Consider the following 22,494-nt stretch of genomic DNA (forward strand, 5'->3'; position numbering starts at 1 on the left):
TACCCTCCCCAGAATTTTCAGGACCCATCCCTGAATCTATCTGGGTACCCCGCTCCTCTACCTCCTGATCCTGGGTTTGACCATTTTTAATTTTTGTCACTGTAAGGAAATGCCTCCTTGGCATGGTTCCCCCCGACATTTTGCCTTTGCTGATGCCAAGTTATGATTGAAAGTGTGCTGGGACCCTGCTAACCAGGCCCCAGCACCAGTGTTCTTTCCCTAAACTGTACCTTTGTCTGCACAATTGGCACAACCCTGGCACTCAGTTAAGTCCCTTGTAAATGGTACCCCTGGTACCAAGGGCCCTGATGCCAGGAAAGGTCTCTAAGGGCTGCGGCATGTCTTATGCCACCCTGGGGAGCCCTCACTCAGCACATGCACACTGCCTCATAGCTTGTGTGTGCTGGTGGGGAGAAATAGAATAAGCCGACATGGCACTCCCCTCAGGGTGCCATGCCAACCTCACACTGCCTGTGGCATAGGTAAGTCACCCCTCTAGCAGGCCTCACAGCCCTAAGGCAGGGTGCACTATACCACAGGTGAGGGCATATGTGCATGAACACTATGCCCCTACAGTGTCTAAGTAAAACCTTAGACATTGTAAGTGCAGGGTAGCCATAAGAGTATATGGTCTGGGAGTGTGTCAAACACGAACTCCACAGTTCCATAATGGCTACACTGAAATCTGGGAAGTTTGGTATCAAACTTCTCAGCACAATAAATGCACGCTGATGCCAGTGTGGAATTTATTGTAAAATGCACCCAGAGGGCATCTTAGAGATGCCCCCTGAATACCAATCCGACTTCTAGTCTTAGCCTGACCAGTTTCTGCCAGCCTGCCACAACCAGACGAGTTGCTGGCCACATGGGGAGAGTGCCTTTGTCACTCTGTGGCCAGGAAAAAGCCTGTACTGGGTGGAGGTGCTTCTCACCTCCCCCTGCAGGAACTGTAACACCTGGCGGTGAGCCTCAAAGGCTCACCCCTATTGTTACAGTGCCCCAGGGCATCCCAGCTGGTGGAGATGCCTGCCCCTCCAGCCACTGCCCCCACTTTTGGTGGCAAAGCTGGAGGAGATAATGAGAAAAACAAGGAGGAGTCACCCACCAGTCAGGACAGCTCCTAAGGTGTACTGAGCTGAGGTGACCCCTGCCTTCAGAAATCCTCCATCTTAAGTTTAGAGGATTCCTCCCAATAGGATTAGGGATGTGCACCCCTCCCCTCAGGTAGGAGGCACAAAGAGGGTGTAGCCACCCTCCAGGACAGTAGCCATTGGCTACTGCCCTCATGACCTAAACACACCCTAAATCTAGTATTTAGGGGCGACCCAGAACCCAAGAAATCAGATTCCTGCAACCCACACAAAGAAGAAGGACTGTTGACCTGAAAGACCTGCAGAGATGACGGGGACAACAACTGTTTTGGCCCCAGCCCTACCAGCCTGTCTCCAGACTCATGGAACCTGCACAGGGACACATCTGACAGGGACCTGCGACCTCTGAAGCCTCAGAGGACTCCCCTGAACGGAAGGACCAATAAACTCCAGAGAACTGCAGCACTGTTCACCTACAGCAATATTTTTGCAACTTTGAAACAATTTTTAAAGAACTCTCTCTTCCCGCCGGAAGCATGCAACTTCACCCTCTGCACCCGATGCCCCCGGCTCTAGATTCAGAGAACCAACACTGCAGAGAGGACTCCCAGGCGACTGGGACCTCGTGAGTAACCTGAGATGACCCCCCTGCACCCCAACAGTGACGCCTGCAGAGAGGATCCAGAGGATCCCCCTGACCGCAACTGCCTGAAACAAAGAACCCAATGCCTGGACCAAGCACTGCACCTGAAGCCCCCAGGCCCGAAAGGAACCAACCTCCAGTGCAGGAGTTTGCCTCAGGCGGCCCTCTGCCTAGCCCAGACAGTGGCTGGCCAGAGAAGCCCCTCTGTGCCCTGGCTGCTTCGCTAGAATGACCCCCGGGTCCCTCCACTGATTTCTATAGAAAACCCGATGCCTACTAAGCACCCGGCCGCCCCTGTGCCGCTGAGGGTGTGTTTTGTGTGCCTGTTTGTGTCCCCCCCAGTACTGTACGAAACCCCCGTAGTCTGTCCTCCGAAGACGCAGGTACTTACCTGTTGGTAGACTGGAACCAGAGCACCACTGTTCTCCATAGGCACCAATGTGTTTTGGGCCCTTCTTTGACCTCTGCAACTGACCGGCCCTGTGTTGCTGGTGCAGTGACTTTGGGGTTGCCTTGAACCCCCAACAGTGGGCTGCCTATGCCCAGGAAACTGAACTTGTAAGTGCTTTACTTACCTCAGAAACTTAACCTTACTTAACTACCCAAGGAACTGTTGATTTTTGCACTGTGTCCTCTTTTAAAATAGCTTATTGCCATTTTAACCTATACTGTGTGTACTACTGCTTTAATTCAATGTTCCTTACTTACCTGTGTGGAGTACCTTGCATTTTATGTATTTACTTCAAATCTTGTGGTTCTAAAATAAATTAGTGAAAAAATATTTTTCTATATAAAAACTATTGGCCTGGAGTTAAGTCTTTGAGTGTGTGTTCCTCATTTATAGACTGCGTGTGTACAACAAATGCTTAACACTACCCTCTGATAAGCTTACTGCTCGACCACACTACCACAAAATAGAGCATTAGAATTATCTAATTTTGCCACTATCAACCTCTAAGGGGAACCCTTGGACTCTGTGCACACTATCTCTAACTTTGAGATAGTATATATAGAGCCAACTTTCTACAACCCTTATCTGTGATTCTGGCTGGTGGAAAATGAAACATTTAGAATTTTTCAACATATTTCCTGTACCACCCCAGAGATGATGCTAAGATTCAAACATGAAGTAGATAACACATATTGCTTTAATATGATTTTATGTGCAGTAACACAACATTTCTCAAACTCTGTGATCTCTTTCTAACCAAGCACAATTGCTATTTCTGAATTTCCATGTACAGTTCACTAATAATCACAATACTGAAATAACAAAATGTAAATAAGTTAACAAAATATCAGAATTTGAGCTTTAGAAAGAAATTACCGTCTCTTGTATTCTGTTCAATTGTTCCTTGAGCTCTTTACAGCAGCAAATACCCATTTCACCTGTAATGCAATCAAAATATACAGGAAAAAAATCAAACATTTGCTAACATTTGCAGTATTAACAGTTTAATATATTTGAAAACATTATGCAATATTACGTATTTATTCAGACTTTGTAGTTTTCTACTTCCTTCCACAACTCCATCATTGTTGGTCAACGTAGCGAAAAAACACGCTTGAAAAGAATGTATGTGTTATTTACACTTAATTTGCTTTATCATGCTTCTCCATAGTTTTAAGGGTACATAATGCCTTTTAGGTCTAAATTTGTTTGTGGATTTCAAAAAGCTCAAAAAATTGTTAAAGCACCTCTCACATTTGGTAAACATCACACAAATAGAACACCAATGCTTCCTACCCGCAGAACTTGGGGTGGAGGGGTACGATTGAATGCAGTCTAAAGAACCAAAAGAACTCACCATTCAGATTGAAGAACTCCTTCAATCCCAAATGCCAAACTATTAAGTTCTCTCTTTCAGAAACTCAAAGAACTCTTGTGTCCCTTTAACCAACGTAAACACAAGGATAGTGTGCTTCAACAAGGGAGAAAACTACGAGACACATTAAATCTTAGAACTTGTAATTCCTGAATTATATGAGTAGATATGATCGTATAGGAAAGTACCCTCTTTCTGGAATGGTTACCCCCACTTTTTGCTTGTTGTCAGTATATTTTGACTGTGTTTACTGGGATCCTGCTAACCAGGACCCCAGTGATTGTGCTCTTTCCCTTTAAACTTGGTTGCTTAGACCACAAACACCCCACATTTGGCATACTGGTGCCCCCTTATATGTCCCTAGTTTATGGTACCAAGGCTCTGTGGCACCAGGGGTCCCCCATGGGCTGCAGAATGTATTATGCCACCCACGTGGAGCTCATGCAAAATATCTGCAGGCCTGCCATTGCAGCCTACGTGAAAGGGTGCATGCTCCTATTTTCACTACAGGCCACTGTAAATCACACTTATGGTAGGCCCTCCTAGCGTAAAGGGCAGAGTGCAGGTACCTGTGTGTGAGGGCACCCCTGCATGAGCAGAGGTACTCCTGCAAACTACAGCTCCATGTTTCCTGGACTTTGTGAGTACGGGGATGCCATTTTACGTGTGTACTGGACATAGGCCACTACCTGTGTCCATCTACATAATGACAAATCCAAACCTGGACATGTTTGGTATCAAACATGTCGGAATCATACCCCAATACTGTTGCCAGTTTTTGTAGTATGATTCCGTGCCCTATGAGGGCTCCTTAGAGTACCCCCCAGCATTGCTCTTTCCAGTCTTCTGGGGTTTTCCGGGCAGCTCATGCTGCTGCCACCCCTCAGACGGGTTTCTGCCCTCCTACTGAACAACTGAAGCCCAGTAAAGCAGAACAAAGGATTTCCTTAGGGAGAGGGAAGCACCACCCTCTCACTTTGGAAATAGGTGTTATATGGCTTGGTAGTGGTAGCCTCCCAAAGCCACTGGTCTGCTTTGAAGGGCAAATTTCGTGCCCTCCTTTCATGAACCAGTCTGCAACTGCATCACAGGTGTGGGTCTGGAGTGGTCACCTTGGTCCTCTCTGCTAGCTGTCCAACTTTGGTGAAGCTAAGCCCTAGCCTTCCCACGCAGGACTGCACCACGTGCACAGTCTGTCTTGCAGCTTCCAAGGCTTTTTAGCATCTCCTCCAAGGGATCTTCAGGCTCCGTGTAGCTCCAGCACCCAGCGCTCTTCCCTGCGACGCACAGCCGCCTGGTTGCTTCTCCTGCACCGTGGGACCTCTCCGCGACTCATGGGATCCTTGCCTGTGGGTCTTCTGTGGGGACTGCCTCTTCTTCTTTGGACTCTCTGCACTGCTGAGGGACGCCTGGGACTCCCCCAGTGGGTTGATTCCCCTTTAGACCTTGCTGGGCACGGAAGCTCAACTTTTCCTCCAACCACGACATTTGCCTTTGCCAAGGCTTTTTGGTTGTTTTTCCACACCACAGACTGAATGCAATCCTTCATCCAGCATGGGATGTCGACTGCATTGGCCAGGAACTCTTCATCTGCTCCAGTGCTGCATTGCTGACCGTCTTCATCTCCCCATCAACCAACTACTGCATCCACAGACGGGTAGGTCAAGGATCCTGCCACCACTGGACACTCCAACAGGAACTGGACTTGGTCCCCTTCTTTTCCAGGTCTTCCGCTTCCAGGTTCCACCTTTGGTTTCCTGCAGTCTTGCAATATCCTTCTCGGAATTCCTGTGGGTTAATTTGGGTAGAACCAGTAACTTACCTCTTTCCCCCTGGTCGCTGGGGGGCACTCTAATACTTATATTTGGGGTTTCCTAGTACCGCCAGCTCCTCTCTACCAATTCAACTTCCTTCGGTGGGGAGTCAACCTTTGCATTCCACTTTCTTAGTATATGGTTTGATCTCTCCCTACGACTTCAGTATTGCCTATTGCTTTTTACTATTGCTTTTTATGCCTATTCCTGATTGTTATTGTACATTTATAGGCCCTCATTACAACCCTGGCGGTCAGTGTTAAAGCGGCGGTAAAACCGCCAACAGGCTGGCGGTAAAAAAAAATGGAATCACGACTGTGGCGGAAACCGCCAACATAGACAGACACTTTAACACTCCGACGGCCACGGCAGTACAAACAAATAGCATGGCGGTCACCGCCAACAGACAGGCGGAAGACAAAGTACCCCCCCACAGTATCATGGGAGGCCAATCCGCCACCTTTTCCGGGGTGGATTCAACGTGAACAAAAACACTGCGGAAACAGGACTTGGAAGGGGAAACGCTCACCTCTGCACACCCCACGAGGAACCAAGGCGCCATGGAGCCGGACCTCCATATTCTACCAGCCATTGTCTTCCTGCTCCTCTACCAGGAGCACGAACGCCAGCGGCGAAGACTGCGTTGAGTACTGCAACTACGAAACAGGGGAGGGGGGAGGGAAAAGAGAGTGACACACACGCAACACCCCCACCCCCACCCTCACCCACTACAACACACACACAAATACATGTTGATACATTACATTTACACCCCCCAACCCCCCCTGGAAGAACGCAAGGACAAAATGAAATGATTGTAACGATTGTAATCAATAAAAATCCAGTACTCAAAAATATATATACACTATTAACAAATATATACAGCAAGAATAAAAGTCCATGTACTGCACATACATAGTCCGTTGACCACTGGGCCCAAAATGCATGGGCGAGGTCCACACAAGATACCCGATCAAAACGGAGAGAACACTGCAAGGATATCAGATCGAAATAAAACAGGCACCTCAGGGGGAAGGGAAGGGGGGGAACCTCAGCCGGATGAGTGCACGACGCCAGATCAACGAGGGGGCTCCATACCAACTGATGTATCCTGGAGAGTGCAAAGCCACAGTCTCACAAGTCTTTACAGTGGGTGGTTTGACCACTGCTGCATCCTGGGGAGTGCAAAGCCACAGTCTCAAAAGTCTTTTCACTGGGTGGTTTGCCCACTGCTGCATCCTGGCGAGTGCAAAGTCACAGTCTCACAAGTCTTTTCAGTGGGTGGGTTGCCCACTGCTGCATCCCGGGGAGTGCAAAGCCACAGTCTCGCAAGTCTTTCAGTGGGTGGTTTGCCCAGTGCTGCATCCTGGGGAGTGCAAAGCAACAGTCTCACAAGTCTTTTCAGTGGGTGGTTTGCCCACTGCTGCATCCTGGGTAGTGCAAAGCCACAGTCTCACAATTCTTTACAGTGAGTGGTTTGACCACTGCTGCATCCTGGGGAGTGCAAAGCCACAGTCTCAAAAGTCTTTTCAGTGGGTGGTTTGCCCACTGCTGCATTCCGGGGAGTGCAAAACCACAGTTTCACAAGTCTTTACAGTGGGTGGTTAACCCACTGCTGCATCCTGGGGAGTGCAAAGCCACAGCCTCACAAGTGAATAACAGTCTCCACTGGTTCTGGAGGGGGCTTTGTGCCCAGAGTGCTTCACCCTGCCAAGGACTGAGGTAGTGGATGCCTTTCTCCACTGGTTCTGGAGGGGGCTATGTGCCCAGAGGGCTTCATCCTGCCAAGGACTGAGGTAGTGGATGTCTTTCTATACTGGTTCTGGAGGGGGCTTTGTGCCCAGAGTGCTTCATCCTCCCAAGGCCTGAGGTAGTGGATGCCTTTCTATACTGGTTCTGGAGGGGGCTTTGTGCCCAGAGTGCATCATCCTGCCAAGGACTGAGGTAGTGGATGTGAATCTCCACTGGTTCTGGAGGGGACTTTGTGCCCAGAGTGCTTCATCCTGCCAAGGACTGAGTAGTGGATGTGAATCTCCACTCACGGCGGGCCTACATGGAAGCTGTCCAGGCCCTTGAAACTGACCACCAGCTTCGTACGACTGACCACTGGGGATGGCAGCCATGTCTGTGGTGGTGCCACTGGCACATGATGTGGTGTGGCCGCTGGCGGTGCTTGTGGCGGCCTCAGTAGCGGCTGTGCTCATTGAGCGTGCTGGTGGCGGCGGTGTCCTGGGACGCGGTGCTGGTGGCGGCGGTGTCCTTGGCAGCGGTGCTGGTGGCGGCGGTGTCCTTGGCAGCGGGGCTGGGGGCGGCGGTGTCCTTGGCAGCGGTGCTGGGGGCGGTCTTGTCCGCTGTGCAGGGTGGCGGCGACTTCCATTTCTGTGCCCCTTCCCCATTTTGGATGGGGGGCGCAGCTGTCTTGCCACTCCCAACTGTAGTCCTGGGAGAGCCCTTGGTTGCAGGTGTTTTGCCCTTCTCCCTCCGGGCTGTGGCCAACTTCTTATGTTTCTGAGATGGGGAACTGTCCGTGATCTGGCTCCTTGGCACACTGGCTGCCCTGCTGCTTGGCGCACTCCAGAAGCCGGTTACTGCTGGCACCACCGTTCCCGGTGATGTGGTGGCTGAGGGGCTGGGTTGGGACCTGAAAAGGCGTGCCCTAGGGGACGGAAGGGGTGGGGGAGGTGAGGGAAAGAGGTGAAGGTTTGACAGGAAAAGTTTTCTAGACACACTGGGATGGGTAGATGGAGGGGGTTTGGGAGTGGAGAAAGAGGTAGTGGTTGTAGGAGGTGTACGTTTGCTGACTTTGGGTGAAGGTGCATGGGCTGGAGGCTGTCGTGAGGTGAATGGCTGTTGGGTGAGTGTGTGACTGTGTTTGTGTACCTTGGGAGGTGGGCTCACATACACACTGGGAGAGGACACAGGGGATGTGTGAATGGGGGTGGTGAGTGCACGTGAGTGGTGTGTGGTGATTGGCGTGCTGGTGATGGACGTAGTGGCTGAAGATGTAGTGCATGCAGGTGTGAGTGGAGACGTGACAGGGAGGGAGGAGGGAGACGAGGAGGAGGGGGACACAGTGGAGGCAGTGGATGTTGGTATGTGTGCATATGTATGATGCTTGTGTGTGTGCCTGTGGGCTGTGTGGTGCTTATGTTTGCCAGAGCTACCCTTGTGTGTTGAGGAGTGTGCATGCTGGTCTGATGGTGTGCTTGGGATAGGCTGAGGTACAGGGGATTGGGTCTGGGTGGAAGGAGCTGGAGGGGGGAGGCTGGACACAGGGACAATGGCTGCCATCAGTGCTGAGGCCAGAGTCTGAAAAGCTCGCTGTTGGGCTGCCTGACCAGAATGAATGCCCTCCAGGTATGCATTTGTCTGTTGCAACTGCCTCACAACACCCTGGATGGCATTCAGAATGGTAGACTGCCCAACAGTGAGGGATCTGAGGAGGTCAATAGCCTCCTCACTGAGGGCAGCAGGGCTGACAGGGGCAGGGGCTGAGGTGCTGGGGCGAAGGAGATCCCCACCCTGGCGGCTGTACCTGTAGATGCGGGGGGCACAGAGGGGCCCGCCACCGCAAGGGAGCTCCCATCAGAGGAGGAGTCCGTGTCGCTGGTCTCAGCTCCTGTCCCCACCGTGGAGCTCCCCTCGCCCTCTGTCCCACTGGTGCCATCAGACTCCGTTGTCTCGCCCTCCAGGGCCATGTGGGATGCAGCTCCCTCCTGCCCTGGTGCCACTGCTCCTCTGCCTGATGATGCTATTGCACACAAGAACAGGTAGACCACAAAAGTGGGGGGGGGGGGAGACAGAAGAAAGACATGTTCAGTGCATGCAATACCGCTATCGTTGGCGGACACTACAGACACAGCAGCCCTCTGCATAACGCCATGCACTTAGAGTTCCCTAATTAATCACAGAGACATGGGGTACAAGGCCTATGCCCGATTGCTGCACACATGGAAGTCACAGGAGCCTGACTAGGTGTAGTTGGCCCTTAACACTGGTGGGGTGGGGTGCCACATAGCCTGCCTTACGAAGGGACCTTGCCTACAAAACTTGCCCTGGCCTAAGGGTACCCACAGCCCACCTCCCCCACCCAGACACCTCCAATGCGTGCTGATTCAGCTGAATGAGTGTACTCACCCCCTTGTGGCTGCTGTGATGCTCTCAAGCGCCCATCCAACTCTGGGTATGCCACCGCCAGGATCCAGAACATCAGGGGGGTCATGGTGCGACGGGCACCCCTCCCACGTTGGGAGGCCATCCCCAGCTGGGCCTCCGCCGTCTTCTTGCGCCATCGACGAATGTCCTCCCATCTTTTACGGCAGTGGGTGCTCCGTCTGTGGTGGACCCCCAGGGTCCGGACTTCCTTGGTGATGGCACACCAAATATCCTTCTTCTGGTGGGCGCTGACCTACAGGAATAGTACAGGGGAAAAGGACAAGATATAACCATCCGGACCGTCACAGTCATTGGCCCGCGTTCCTACCCTTGCCATGACGCACATACACTCACCGTCGTTTCATGCACGCCTCATTCTCCCCCCTAATCTTCCATACACACCACTCCACACACGCATTGCCCATAGGGCATGCTCACAGTGTACTTACCTGTTTGTCTGCAGGACCGTAGAGTAGCGTGTACTGGGGGAGGACCCCATCCACTAGTTTCTCCAACTCCTCTGTGGTGAAGGCAGGGGCCCTTTTCCCAGACACAAGAGCCATTGTCTCTTCCAGACTGAGGTCACAGCAGCACTTGCAGTGTAGGTCCTCTCCTGTCGAAGATCAGGTATCAAGTGAGTGAACAGATAGAAAATGGCGGTCACGTCCGCGGAGGTGCGTACCGTCACCGCCGGCGTACATCGTCATTGGCTCCTGGGTCCCATAGGGCCCAATGTTAACCAATGCAGGATTGCGCTGCTGTCTTCGACCACCTACCGCGACGGTGTACAATACCAGCGCAGTTACCTTGTATCCCATTGTCCCACCTTACAGGTCAGGCAGCCGCCATTTCAGGGGGCCACATGGCATTATTTTTAAATGCGTCACACATATCTAGGCCTTGCATACACACTAAGACAGGCACATAGTGGATTGGAAAATGTGTGCAATAAAGCTGTGTTTTCGTACCTCAATGTTGGCTGACCCTCTGCTCGCTGTTCTCCTCCATAGAGCACGTCCGCTGGGGCAGGTGAGGAGATGGCGGCATCCTCCGGTGTACAGACCGCTGGTGGACCTGTTGACAATGGAAGAGCGACATGTAATTGTCACCTACAGACTGGACCATGCCACAATCCATGAACTGTGTGCCCAGTTGGAGCCGGACCTGATGTCAGCTATCTGCCATCCCACAGGTATCCCCCCATTAGTGCAGGTGCTGTCAGTACTGATCAGGGATGTCCCAGCCTATGTTCTGCAACGTGTTGTCCAGAGTGTTGTGTGCCCTGCTGAAACACATGCGCAGCTACATCGTGTTCCCTCAGGTGGAGGATTTGCCTACAGTGAAAGGTGACTTCTATGCTTTGGGACATATCCCCAATTTCATAGGTGTCATTGATGGGACACATGTGGCCTTGGCCCCCCCCGCAGGAGTGAACAGGTGTACAGAAACCGGAAGAGTTACCATTCAATGAATGTGCAGATGGTGTGTTTGGCCGACCAGTACATCTCCCATGTGAATGCCAAGTTTCCTGGCTCACTGCATGACGCTTACATTCTGAGGAATAGCAGCATCCCTTATGTGATGGGGCAACTCCAGAGGCGCCGTGTGTGGCTATTAGGTGAGGACATGGACCCTATACATTGTGAATAGGTGTCTGGGTATGGGGTTGCCCCTAAGGGTTAGTGTGTGTCTAACAGTTGTCACTTGACATTTGCAGGTGACTCTGGCTACCCCAACCTGTCATGGCTACTGACCCCAGTGACGAATCCCAGGACAAGGGCAGAGGAACGCTACAATGAGGCACATCGGCGAACTAGAAGAGTTATAGGGAGGACCTTCGGCCTCCTGAAGGCCAGGTTCAGGTGCCTACATATGACGGGTGGTTTCCTATTCTACTCACCAAAGAAGGTGTGCCAGATCACCGTGGCCTGCTGTATGCTGCACAACTTGGCATTGCGACGACAGGTGCCTTTTCTGCAGGAGGATGGTCCTGAAGGAGGTCTTGTGGCAGCTGTGGAGCCTGTGTGTAGGAAGGTGGCTCTGTATGTACTATTTCAAAGTAAGAAATAGCATGCACAGAGTCCAAGGGTTCCCCTTAGAGGTAAGATAGTGGCAAAAAGAGATAATTCTAATGCTCTATTTTGTGGTAGTGTGGTCGAGCAGTAGGCTTATCAGAGGGTAGTGTTAAACATTTGTTGTACACACACAGGCAATAAATGAGGAACACACACTTAGAGACAATTCCAGGCCAATAGGTTTCTGTAGAGAAAAATATATTTTCTTAGTTTATTTTAAGAACCACAGGTTCAAGATTCACAAACAATACTTTAAATGAAAGGTATTTCACTTACGAACTTTAGGAACTTTGAATTAGCAAAATAGCATATACAGTTTTCACACAAATACCAATTAGCTATTTTAAAACTAGACAGTGCAATTTTCCACAGTTCCTGGGGGAGGTAAGTGTTTGTTAATTTTGCAGGTAAGTAAACCACCTACGGGGTTCAAAGTTGGGTCCAAGGTAGCCCACCGTTGGGGGTTCAGGGCAACACCAAAGTTACCACACCAGCAGCTCAGGGCCGGTCAGGTGCAGAGGTCAAACCGGTGCCCAAAACGCATAGGCTTCAATGGAGAAGGGGGTTCCCTGGTTCCAGTCTGCCAGCAGGTAAGTACCCGCGTCTTCGGAGGGAAGACCAGGGGGGTTTTGTAGGACACCGGGGGGGACACAAGTCAGCACAAAAAGTACACCCTCAGCGGCACGGGGGCGGCCGGGTGCAGTGTGCAAACAGGCGTCGGGTTCGCAATAGGTTTCAATGGGAGACCAAGGGGTCTCTTCAGCGATGCAGGCAGGCAAGGGGGGGGGGGGGCTCCTCGGGGTAGCCACCACCTGGGCAAGGGAGAGGGCCACCTGGGGGTCGCTCCTGCACTGGAGGTCGGATCCTTCAGGTCCTGGGGGCTGCGGGTGCAGTGTCTTTACCAGGCGTCGGGTCTTTGAAGCAGGCAGTTGCGGTCAGGGGGAGCCTCGGGATTCACTCTGCAGGCATCACTGTGGGGTCTCAGGGGGGTCAACTCTGGCTACTCATGGGCTCGCAGTCGCCAGGGAGTCCTCCCTGTAGTGTTTGTTCTCCACAAGTAGAGCCGGGGGTGTCGGGTGCAGAGTGCTAAGTCTCACGCTTCCGCGGGAAACGTGTGTTCTTTCAAAGATGCTTCTTTGTTGCAAAGTTGCAGTTTTTGTGGAGAAGAGCCGCTGTCCTCGGGAGTTCTTCGTCCTTTTAGATGCAGGGTAGTCCTCTGAGGCTTCAGAGGTCGCTGGACCCTGTGGAACGCGTCGCTGGAGCAGTGTCATTAGAAGTGGTGAGACAGGCCGGTAGAGCTGGGGCCAAAGCAGTTGGTGTCTCCGTCTTCTCTGCAGGTTTTCAGCTTGGCAGCCCTTCTTCATCTTAGGTTGCAGGAATCTAGTTTCCTAGGTTCTGGGGAGCCCCTAAATACTGAATTTAGGGGTGTGTTTAGGTCTGGGAGGGCAGTAGCCAATGGCTACTGTCCTTGATGGTGGCTACACCCTCTTTGTGCCTCCTCCCTGAGGCGAGGGGGGGCACATCCCTATTCCTATTGGGGGAATCCTCCATCAGCAAGATGGAGGATTTCTAAAAGTCAGTCACCTCAGCTCAGGACACCTTAGGGGTTGTCCTGACTGGCCAGTGACTCCTCCTTGTTTTTCTCATTATCTCTCCTGGACTTGCCGCCAAAAGTGGGGGCTGTGTCCAGGGGGTGGGCATCTCCACTAGCTGGAGTGCCCTGGGGCATTGTAACACGAAGCCTGAGCCTTTGAGGCTCACTGCTAGGTGTTACAGTTCCTGCAGGGGGAGGTGTGAAGCACCTCCACCCAGAGCAGGCTTTGTTTCTGTCCTCAGAGAGCACAAAGGCCCTCACCACATGGGGTCAGAAACTCATCTCTCAGCAGCAGGCTGGCACAGACCAGTCAGTCCTGCACTGAACAATTGGGTAAAATACAGGGGGCATCTCTAAGATGCCCTCTGTGTGCATTTTTTAATAAATCCAACACTGGCATCAGTGTGGGTTTATTATTCTGAGAAGTTTGATACCAAACCTCCCAGTATTCAGTGTAGCCATTATGGAGCTGTGGAGTTCGTTTTTGACAGACTCCCAGACCATATACTCTTATGGCTACCCTGCACTTACAATGTCTAAGGTTTTGCTTAGACACTGTAGGAGCCTAGTGCTCATGCACCTATGCCCTCACCGGTGGTATAGTGCACCCTGCCTTAGGGCTGTAAGGCCTGTTAGAGGGGTGAGTTACCTATGCCACAGGCAGTGTGAGGTTGGCATGGCACCCTGAGGGGAGTGCCATGTCGACTTAGTCATTTTCTCCCCACCAGCACACACAAGCTGACAAGCAGTGTGTCTATGCTGAGGGAGGGGTCCCCAGGGTGGCATAAGACATGCTGCAGCCCTTAGAGACCTTCCCTGGCATCAGGGCCCTTGGTACCAGGGGTACCAGTTACAAGGGACTTACCTGGGTGACAGGGTTGTGCCAATTGTGGAGACAATGGTACATTTTAGGTGAAAGAACACTGGTGCTGGGACCTGGTTAGCAGGGTCCCAGCACACTTCTCAGTCAAGTCAGCATCAGTATCAGGCAAAAAGTGAGGGGTAATTGCAACAGGGAGCCATTTCCTTACACTGTGGACAGTGAAGACGAGGAAGCAGAAGAAGAGCATATCGACAACAGAAACATGGTGATTCATCAATACTTCCAGTGAGACACAGGTAAGAAGACATCACTGCCTGCTACATCTGATACACTTGTTCTACCTCTCATCTGTGTCACTTTCACCCAGTGTATGGACCCTGATTTGTCACTTTCCCTTTCAATTTCACAGATGTGGGTCCCACTGTGTGACCTCTGCTATGTTTCCTCATGACTAGAGCTGTGAGACATAGGTATGTTGACAATACAATGGATATTGCATTTTTCCTCAGTTATTGCAAATACACGTTTGTTAAAGCACAGACTGACTCCAGATAGTTTTGTGATTTAAGGGTGTTTATATAAGTGCTAAATAGTGGAGGAGGTTGTAAAATGGTCAGGGGTGACGGTGGAAGAATGTCCATGGCAGAGTCCCGTCTATTTGTTTCACAGGTGCATTGTCCAAAGGGGCATAGGAAGTGGAGCTGGAGCAGTTGATGGATGGACATTGTGACAAAGTGGGACAGAAGGATGACAATCAGGGTTGTCTCATTTCTTGGCGGGGGTCTTAGCATTGTTCTCTGTCTTTGTGCTGGATCTCAGGGACTGCTTGCAGGGTGGTTCTCCATCTGCGGGGGTGGGGTGCTGGTGTCGAGGTCCTGTGGCGGTGCCTCCTGTCCACTAGCGCCGGCGGAGGTGGTGGGTAGTTCATCGTCTAGGCTAGTGTCAGGGGCCCCTTGTGGTGCCACTGTGTCCCTCCTGGTGTTCACGAGGTCCTTCAGCACCCCTACAATGGTGCCCAGGGTGGTATTGAGGGATTTGAGTTCCTCCCTGAACCCCAAATACTGTTCCTCCTGCAGCCGCTGGGTCTCCTGAAACTTGGCCAGTACCGTTGCCATCTTCTCCTGGGAATGGTGGTAGGCTCCCATGATGTTGGAAAGGGTGTCATGGAGAGTGGGTTCCCTAGGCCTGTCCTCCCCCTGTCGCACAGCAGCCCTCCCAGTTCCCCTGTGTTCCTGGGTCTCTGTCCCCTGAACCGTGTGCCCACTGTCACTGCCCCCAGGTCCCTGCTGTTCTTGGGGTGGTGGGTTAGCCTGGGTTCCCTGTAGTGGTGGACACACTGCTGCTTGACGTGTCCTGGGGACAGAGGTATGGGCCCGCTGGGTTGGTGCTATGCTGGTGTTTCCAGAGGGGGGAGGCTTTGTTGTGGCTTGTGCCAGTGTGAGGGGAACCGACTGTCCCGAGGTCCCAGATGGGCCGGGCTGGTCATCTAGATCCAGTTGGAGAGAGCTGCTGTCATCACTGTGGGCCTCTTCTGTAGGTGGGCTGGACATGTCTGGAACCTCCTGTCCGGTGACGTTGGGTAGGGGTCCTGCAGCGGTGTAAAGGCATAGTTTTAGTATCTGCGTGTGCCATGGTGTGCAATGGGTGGGTGACCCTGTACCCCAGTGCTTGCATTTCTGTGTAGGACCTTGTGTGCTAATTGTTTAGGGGTCTGTGTGGGTACCTGCAGTGGATATGCATTGGTGATGGGTGTCCATGCTTTGTTGTTGCATGCAGGGCCTGGTGTTGGGATGTGTGGTTTGTGATAGTGGGACATATGTGAGGAGCTGGAGTGATGGGTTGAGGGTGGGGGTATGTGATAGCATGCAGGTAGGGTGGGGGATGAAGTAGTGAAATATTTGACTTACAAGAGTCCATTCCTCCAGCTACTCCTGCGAGGCCCTCAGGATGCAGTATAGCCAAGACCTGCTCCTCCCATGTTGTTAGTTGTGGGGGAGGAGGTGGGGGTCCGCCGCCAGTCCTCTGAACCGCAATGTGGTGTCTTGAGACCACAGAACGCACCTTCCCCCGTAGGTCGTGCCACCTCTTCCTGATGTCATCCAGTGTTCTTGGGTGCGGTCCCACGGCGTTGACCCTGTCCACGATTCTGCGCCATAGCTCCATCTTCCTAGCTATGGTGGTGTGCTGCACCTGTGATCCGAATAGCTGTGGCTCTACCCGGATTATTTCCTCCGCCATGACCCTGAGCTCCTCCTCAGAAAACCTGGGGTGTCTTTGCGTGCCATGGGGTGGTGTGGGTGATGTGTGAGGTGGTGTGTGTTGTGATGTGTAGGGTGATGTTAAGGGGTGTGTGGTGTTTTGTGCGTGAATGTGTATGTGTGATGGTGTTGTATGCCTCTGTATGGTGGTGTTGTCTTTGCTATGCTGTCTCTCTGGCCTTCGTCAATATTTTAGGTAGTAAGGGTTTGTGGGTTATGTGGCGGGTGTATCAGGTGTCTGTATTTGGAATTGTCCAATGTGGTTGTGTTTTGTAAATGTGTATGTATTTTGAGCGTGGCGGTGTGTACCGCCAATGGTTTACCGCGGTTGAAAGACAGCTGTGTGGATTCGTGGGTCAATGATAGTGTGGGCGTATTCCTGTTGGCGTGAAGGTGGAGGTTTTGGTATCCCCAGTTTATCACTGATCTTTGGTGTGGCGGACTTGTGTGGGTTTCTGGATTTTGGCAGATTCCGAGCTGTGGGTCGTAATAGCTGTGGCGGAATTCCACGGCTGTGTGTTGGCGGTCTTCTGCACGGCGGTAAGCGGCATTTACCGCCAATGTTGTAATGAGGGCCCTAGTGTGTTCACTTACTTCCTACTGGAGAGTTGCCTATCTAGTATTTTAGTACTTGAGCACTAAAATAAAGTACCTTCATTTTTGTAACACTGTAATGTAGGAGGCTAGCCTGACATAGTGGGAACCTGATGGTACTTACACCTTGTGCCGGGTCCAGTTATCCCTTATTAGTAGATTAGTAGTGTTCTAGCAGCTTAGGCTGATAGAGGTAGCTGTAGCAGAGCAGCTTAGGCTGAACTAGGAGACATGCAAAGCTCCTACTATACCACTTAAACCATATAGCACTATATCATAAGAAACACAATACTCAGAGTTACTAAAAATAAAGGTACTTTATTTCAGTGACAATGTGCCAAAAATATCTCAGAGGATTTAATCCCTTAGGAGGTAAGCAAAATACACAAAATATACACACAAACTAAAATCAGGTAAGTAAACAGTTAGAAAAGTAGAGCAAACACTGTAGAATACAGTAGGATGCAATAGGCCTAGGGGCAACACAAACCATATACTCCAAAAGTGGAATGCGAACCACGAATGGACCCCGGGGCCTAGTGTAGTGTGTAGAGGGTCACTTGGAGTGTTAGAAAACACTAAGGGTGGCCAAGATACCCCATTCCAAGACCCTGAAAATTAGGAGTAAAGTTACCCTACTACCCCAGAAACACACTAAAGTCGTGATAGGGGATTCTGAAAGGAAATTACTGACTGCAAAGCACTGAAGACGGATTCCTGGACCTAAGGACCTGTAAAGGAAGGGGACCAAGTCCACGAGTCACGTAGGTGTCCAGGGTGGGAAAGAGCCCACCAAACCCCGGATGAAGGTGCAAAAGGGCTGCCTCCTGGTGGAAAAAGCTGAAGATTCTGCAACAACGAAAGGTGCAAGGAACTTCTCCTTTGCACAGAAGATGTCATACGGCATGCTGGAAGATGCAGAGTTGTTTCCATGCAGAAAGATCGCAAACAAGCCTTGCTAGCTGCAAGAGTCGCGGTTAAAGAAAATGGGTGCTGCCTGGGCCCAGGAAGAACCAGGAGGTCGCCCCTTGTAAGAGGAGACAGAGGGGGCGCTCAGCAGCACAGAGAGCCCACGCAGAAGCAGGCAGCACGAGCAGAAGCACTTATACAGGCGTTCAAGTAATCGGAGCACGGCGGTCGTCTCAACACTACAAAGAAGGGACCCACAAAGTCGGTGGTCAACTCATCGAGTTGAGCAATGCAGGACGGAGTGCTGGGGACCTGGGCTATGCTGTGCACGAATGATTCCTTGAAAAAGTGCACAGAAGCCCTAGCAGCTGCAGTTCACGCAGTGCACAGGATTACTGTCTGGCGTGGGGAGGCAAGGACTTACCTACCAAATTTGGACAGAAGGACCTCTGGACTGTCTGGGTCAATTGGATGCAGTTCTAGTGTTCCAGGGACCACGCTCAAGATGAGAGGGGACCCAGAGGACCGGTGATGCAGTAGTTTGGTGCCTGCGTTAGCAGGGGGAAGATTACGTCGACCTACGGGAGATTTCTTCTTGGCTTCCAGTGCAGGGTGAAGGCAGACAGCCCTCAGAGCATGCACCACCAGGAAACTGTCAAGAAAGACAGCAGAATTAGGCACTACAATGTTGCTGGTAGTCGTCTTGCTACTTTGTTGCGGTTTTGCAGGCGTCCTGGAGCAGTCAGCCGTCGATCCTTGGCAGAAGTCGAAGAGGGAGAAGCAGAGGAACTCTGGTGAGCTCTTACATTCGTTATCTGACAAGAAACCCACAGGAGAGACCTTAAATAGCCCTCAGAGGAGGATTGGCTACCTAACCAGGTAAGCACCTTTCAGGTGGGGTCTGTGACGTCACCTGCTGGCACTGGCCACTCAGAGGCCTCCACTCCATTGTGCCCTCACACCTCTGCATTCAAGATGGCAGAAGTCTGGGACACACTGGAGGAGCTCTGGGCACCACCCCTAGGGTGGTGATGGACAGGGGAGTGGTCACTCCCCTTTCCTTTGTCCAGTTTCGCACCAGAGCAGGGGCTGGGGGATCCCTGAACCGGTGTAGACTGGTTTATGCAAGGAGGGCATCCCAGACCCAGCCCTTCACACCTATTCACACCTATTTCCAAACACCCTCTTTCAGAGTAAATCCTTTGTTCTGCCTTCCTGGGACTGGGCTGCCCAGACCCCAGGAGGGCAGAAGCCTGTCTGTGGGTTGGCAGCAGCGGTAGCTGCAGTGAAAACCCCACAGAGGTAGTTTGGCAGTACCCGGGGTCCATGCTGGAGCCCCGGGGATGCATGGGATTGGCACCACACCAATACAATGGGGGGACAATCCCATGATCTTAGACATGTTACATGGCCATATTCGGAGTTACCATTGTGAAGCTACATATAGGTATTGACCTACATGTAGTGCACATGTGCAATGGTGTCCCCGCACTCACAAAGTCCGGCAAATTGTCCTGAACTATGTGGGGTCACCTTGGCTAGTGCCAGGGTGCCCTCACACTTAGTCACTTTGCACCTAACCTTCACTAAGTGAGAGTTAGACATACAGGTGGACTTATAAGTTACTTCGGTGCAGTGTAAAATGGCTGTGAAATAATGTGGACGTTATTTCACTCATGCTGCAGTGGCAGTCCTGTGTAAGAATTGTCTGAGCTCCCTATGGGTGGCTAAAGAAATGCTGCAGCCCATATGGATCTCCTGGAACCCCAATACCCTGGGTACCTAGGTACCATATACTAGGGAATTATAAGGGTGTTCCAGTGTGCCAATCGGAATTGGTAAAAATGGTCACTAGCCTGCAGTGACAATTTTAAAAGCAGAGAGAGCATAAGCACTGGGGTCTGGTTAGCAGAGCCTCAGTGACACAGTTAGGCACCACAGAGGGAACACATTCAGGCCACAAACTATAAGCACTGGGGTCCTGGCTAGCAGGATCCCAGTGAGACAGGCAAAACAAACTGACACACAAATAAAAATGGGGGTAACATGCCAGGCAAGATGAACAAGTTACTTGCCTTCGGTAATGAGGTATCTGGTAGAGACTATCTAGCTGCAGATTCCTTACCTTAGAATTCCCTGGCCTCAGCTTCGAATCTGGAGTTTTTTCTGAGCAGTACCCTGCGTGCGCGCCGTCGGACGGCGTCGTTCGGATCCGCGTGCGTCGACCAGCTCCGCGTGAGTCGTCAGCGTCGTTGCAGCCATCTATGACGTCACGGTTGTCTATATAGACACCGTCTCGGCGCGCGTACGTCAGTTCATTTCCACAACTTCCTGCGCCAGAAGCGCAGAGTCATGGAAGAACCAACCAATACACTTTTAACCTCTTTGACTGTTTGGAGTAAAAACACTTTCATGCCTATAAGAAAGGCAAAAGTTGCCAAAAACACAAATATACATATGTACACATAGAAACATATATACATATATATATACACATATCCACATGATAAATATACCTATATATATATATACCTATATACCTATATATATATATACCTATATATATATATATATATATATATATATATATATATACCTACCTATAAACACATATGTACATGAGAAAAAATTCCCCAGAGCGGGAGGCTTGGGCGGGTGTAAGGAATCTGCAGCTTATTCAAAGTTCCTAACCTACCTATGTGAAGTACCTTGCATTTTATGTGTTTACTTCAAATCGTGAACCTGTGGTTCTTAAAATAAACTAAGAAAATATTTTTTTTTATAAATGGCCTGGAGTAAGTGTTTGAGAGTGTGGGTTCCTCATTTATTGCCTGTGTGTGTACAACAAATGCTTAACACTACCCTCTGATAAGCCTATTGCTCGACCACACTACTACAAAATAGAGCATTAGAATTATCTAATTTTACCACTATCTTACCTCTAAGGGGAACCCTTGGACTCTGTGCACACTATCTCTTACTTTGAGATAGTATATGCAGAGCCATCGTCCTACATTGGTGGATCAGTGGTGGGGTTTAAGACTTTGCATTTGCTGGACTACTCAGCCAATACATGATCACACAACTAAATTCCAAAAATTGTCATTAGAAACTGATTTTTGCAATTTGAGCTATTTTTCTACAATTTTAAAAGTCCTGCTAGGACCTTGTGTAAGTCCCTGTCAGCATTTCTTTTAGAGTTTAAACGTTTGTAAAAGTTTTTAGATTCTTAAAAAGTTATCCCAACTTTTAGAGAAATAATGTCTACTACAGATGAGATGGCAGTGGAACTCAATCTCGCCCCTTACCTGCATCTAGGGATCTCAGAGCTAAAGACTCTCTGTAAACTAAAACATATAAAAACTGGGTCCAACTCTACCAAAGTTAAGCTCCAGGAGCTTTTGGCAGAGTTTGCAAATGACAACCCCTCTAAGGATAACCCTACAGAGGGGGAAGCTAGTGACCAGGAGGATGATTCCCTCCCTTCTATCCTAGTTAGGGAGGCCAGGGTCCCTCAAACCCTAACTCCTCAAGTGACAGTCAGAGATGCTGATTCTTCCACAGGGGAGACCAGTAACTCTGGAAGCATTGAGGGCAGCCTCAATGAAGATGAGCTCCTGTTAGCCAGGAAGGCCAATACATTGGCTTTGGAGAGACAACTCCTAGCCATAGAGAGGGAAAGACAAGAAATAGGTTTACCTCCCATCAATGGTGGCAGCAACATAAAGAAAGTACTGACATGCTAGAAATCCCCAAAGGGATTGTAACAAAATATGAAGATGGTGATGATATCACCAAATGGTTCACAGCTTTTGAGAGGGCTTGTGCAATCAGAAAAGTAAACAGATCTCACTGGGGTGCTCCCCTTTCGGAAATGTTCACTGGAAAGTGTAGGGATAGACTCCTCACACTCTCTGGTAAAGATGCAGAATCCTATGACCTCATGAAGGCTACCCTGATTGAGGGCTTTGGATTCTCAACTGAGGAGTACAGGATTAGGATCAGGGGGGCTAAAAAATCCTTGAGCCAGACCCGGGTTGATTTGGTTGACTACTCAGTCAAAACACTAGATGGTTGGATTAATTGCAGTGGTGTAAATGATTATGATGGGCTGTATAACTTGTTTATGAAAGAACATCTTTTAAGTAATTGTTTCAATGATAAACTGCATCAGCATCTGGTAGACCTAGGCTCAATTTCTCCCCAAGAATTGGGAAAGAAGGCAGACCACTGGGTCAAGACAAGGGTGAGCAAAACCTCCCCAGGGGGGTGACCATAAGAAAGGGGTCAAAAAGCCTCACCAGGAGAAGAGTGTTGAGACATCCAAGGGAAAAAGTAAAGAGTCTTCTACAGGGCCTTAAAAACCTGCACAGGAGGGTGGGTCCAAAGCCTCTTCACAATCCTCATTTGGGTACATGGGTAAAAACTTTGATCCCAAAAAGGCCTGGTATCGCAGCTGTAGCCAGCATGGACACCAAACTGGAGACAAGGCCTGTCCCATGAAAGGTTCCACAACAACTACTACTACTCCAGTTAGCACTGGAATAGCCAGTCTCCAGGTGGGATCAACAGTGTGCCCAGAGCAAATCAGGGTTCACACTGAAGCTACATTAGTCGCTGAGGGTGGGGTGGACCTAGCCACACTTGCTGCCTGGCCGCCTAACATGCAAAAATATCGGCAACAGCTCTTAATTAATGGGGCTAGAGTAGAA

The 22,494-nt window shown here is 50.5% G+C and overlaps 1 protein-coding gene across 2 annotated transcripts in view; it reads right to left on the reverse strand.

Moving 5' to 3' along the window:
* Window positions 1-22,494, reverse strand: part of TDRD1 (tudor domain containing 1) — a 1,656,135-nt gene that overhangs the window by 68,017 nt on the left and 1,565,624 nt on the right. For both annotated transcript variants that reach the window (XM_069239312.1, XM_069239311.1), the window contains one exon: window positions 3,062-3,123. In XM_069239312.1, coding sequence (XP_069095413.1) covers window positions 3,062-3,123 — 62 coding nt within the window. The remainder of the gene's footprint in view (window positions 1-3,061; window positions 3,124-22,494) is intronic.

This window comes from Pleurodeles waltl, chromosome 6 (genome assembly GCF_031143425.1).
Source record: "Pleurodeles waltl isolate 20211129_DDA chromosome 6, aPleWal1.hap1.20221129, whole genome shotgun sequence".
NCBI classification, from domain to species: Eukaryota; Metazoa; Chordata; class Amphibia; order Caudata; family Salamandridae; genus Pleurodeles; species Pleurodeles waltl.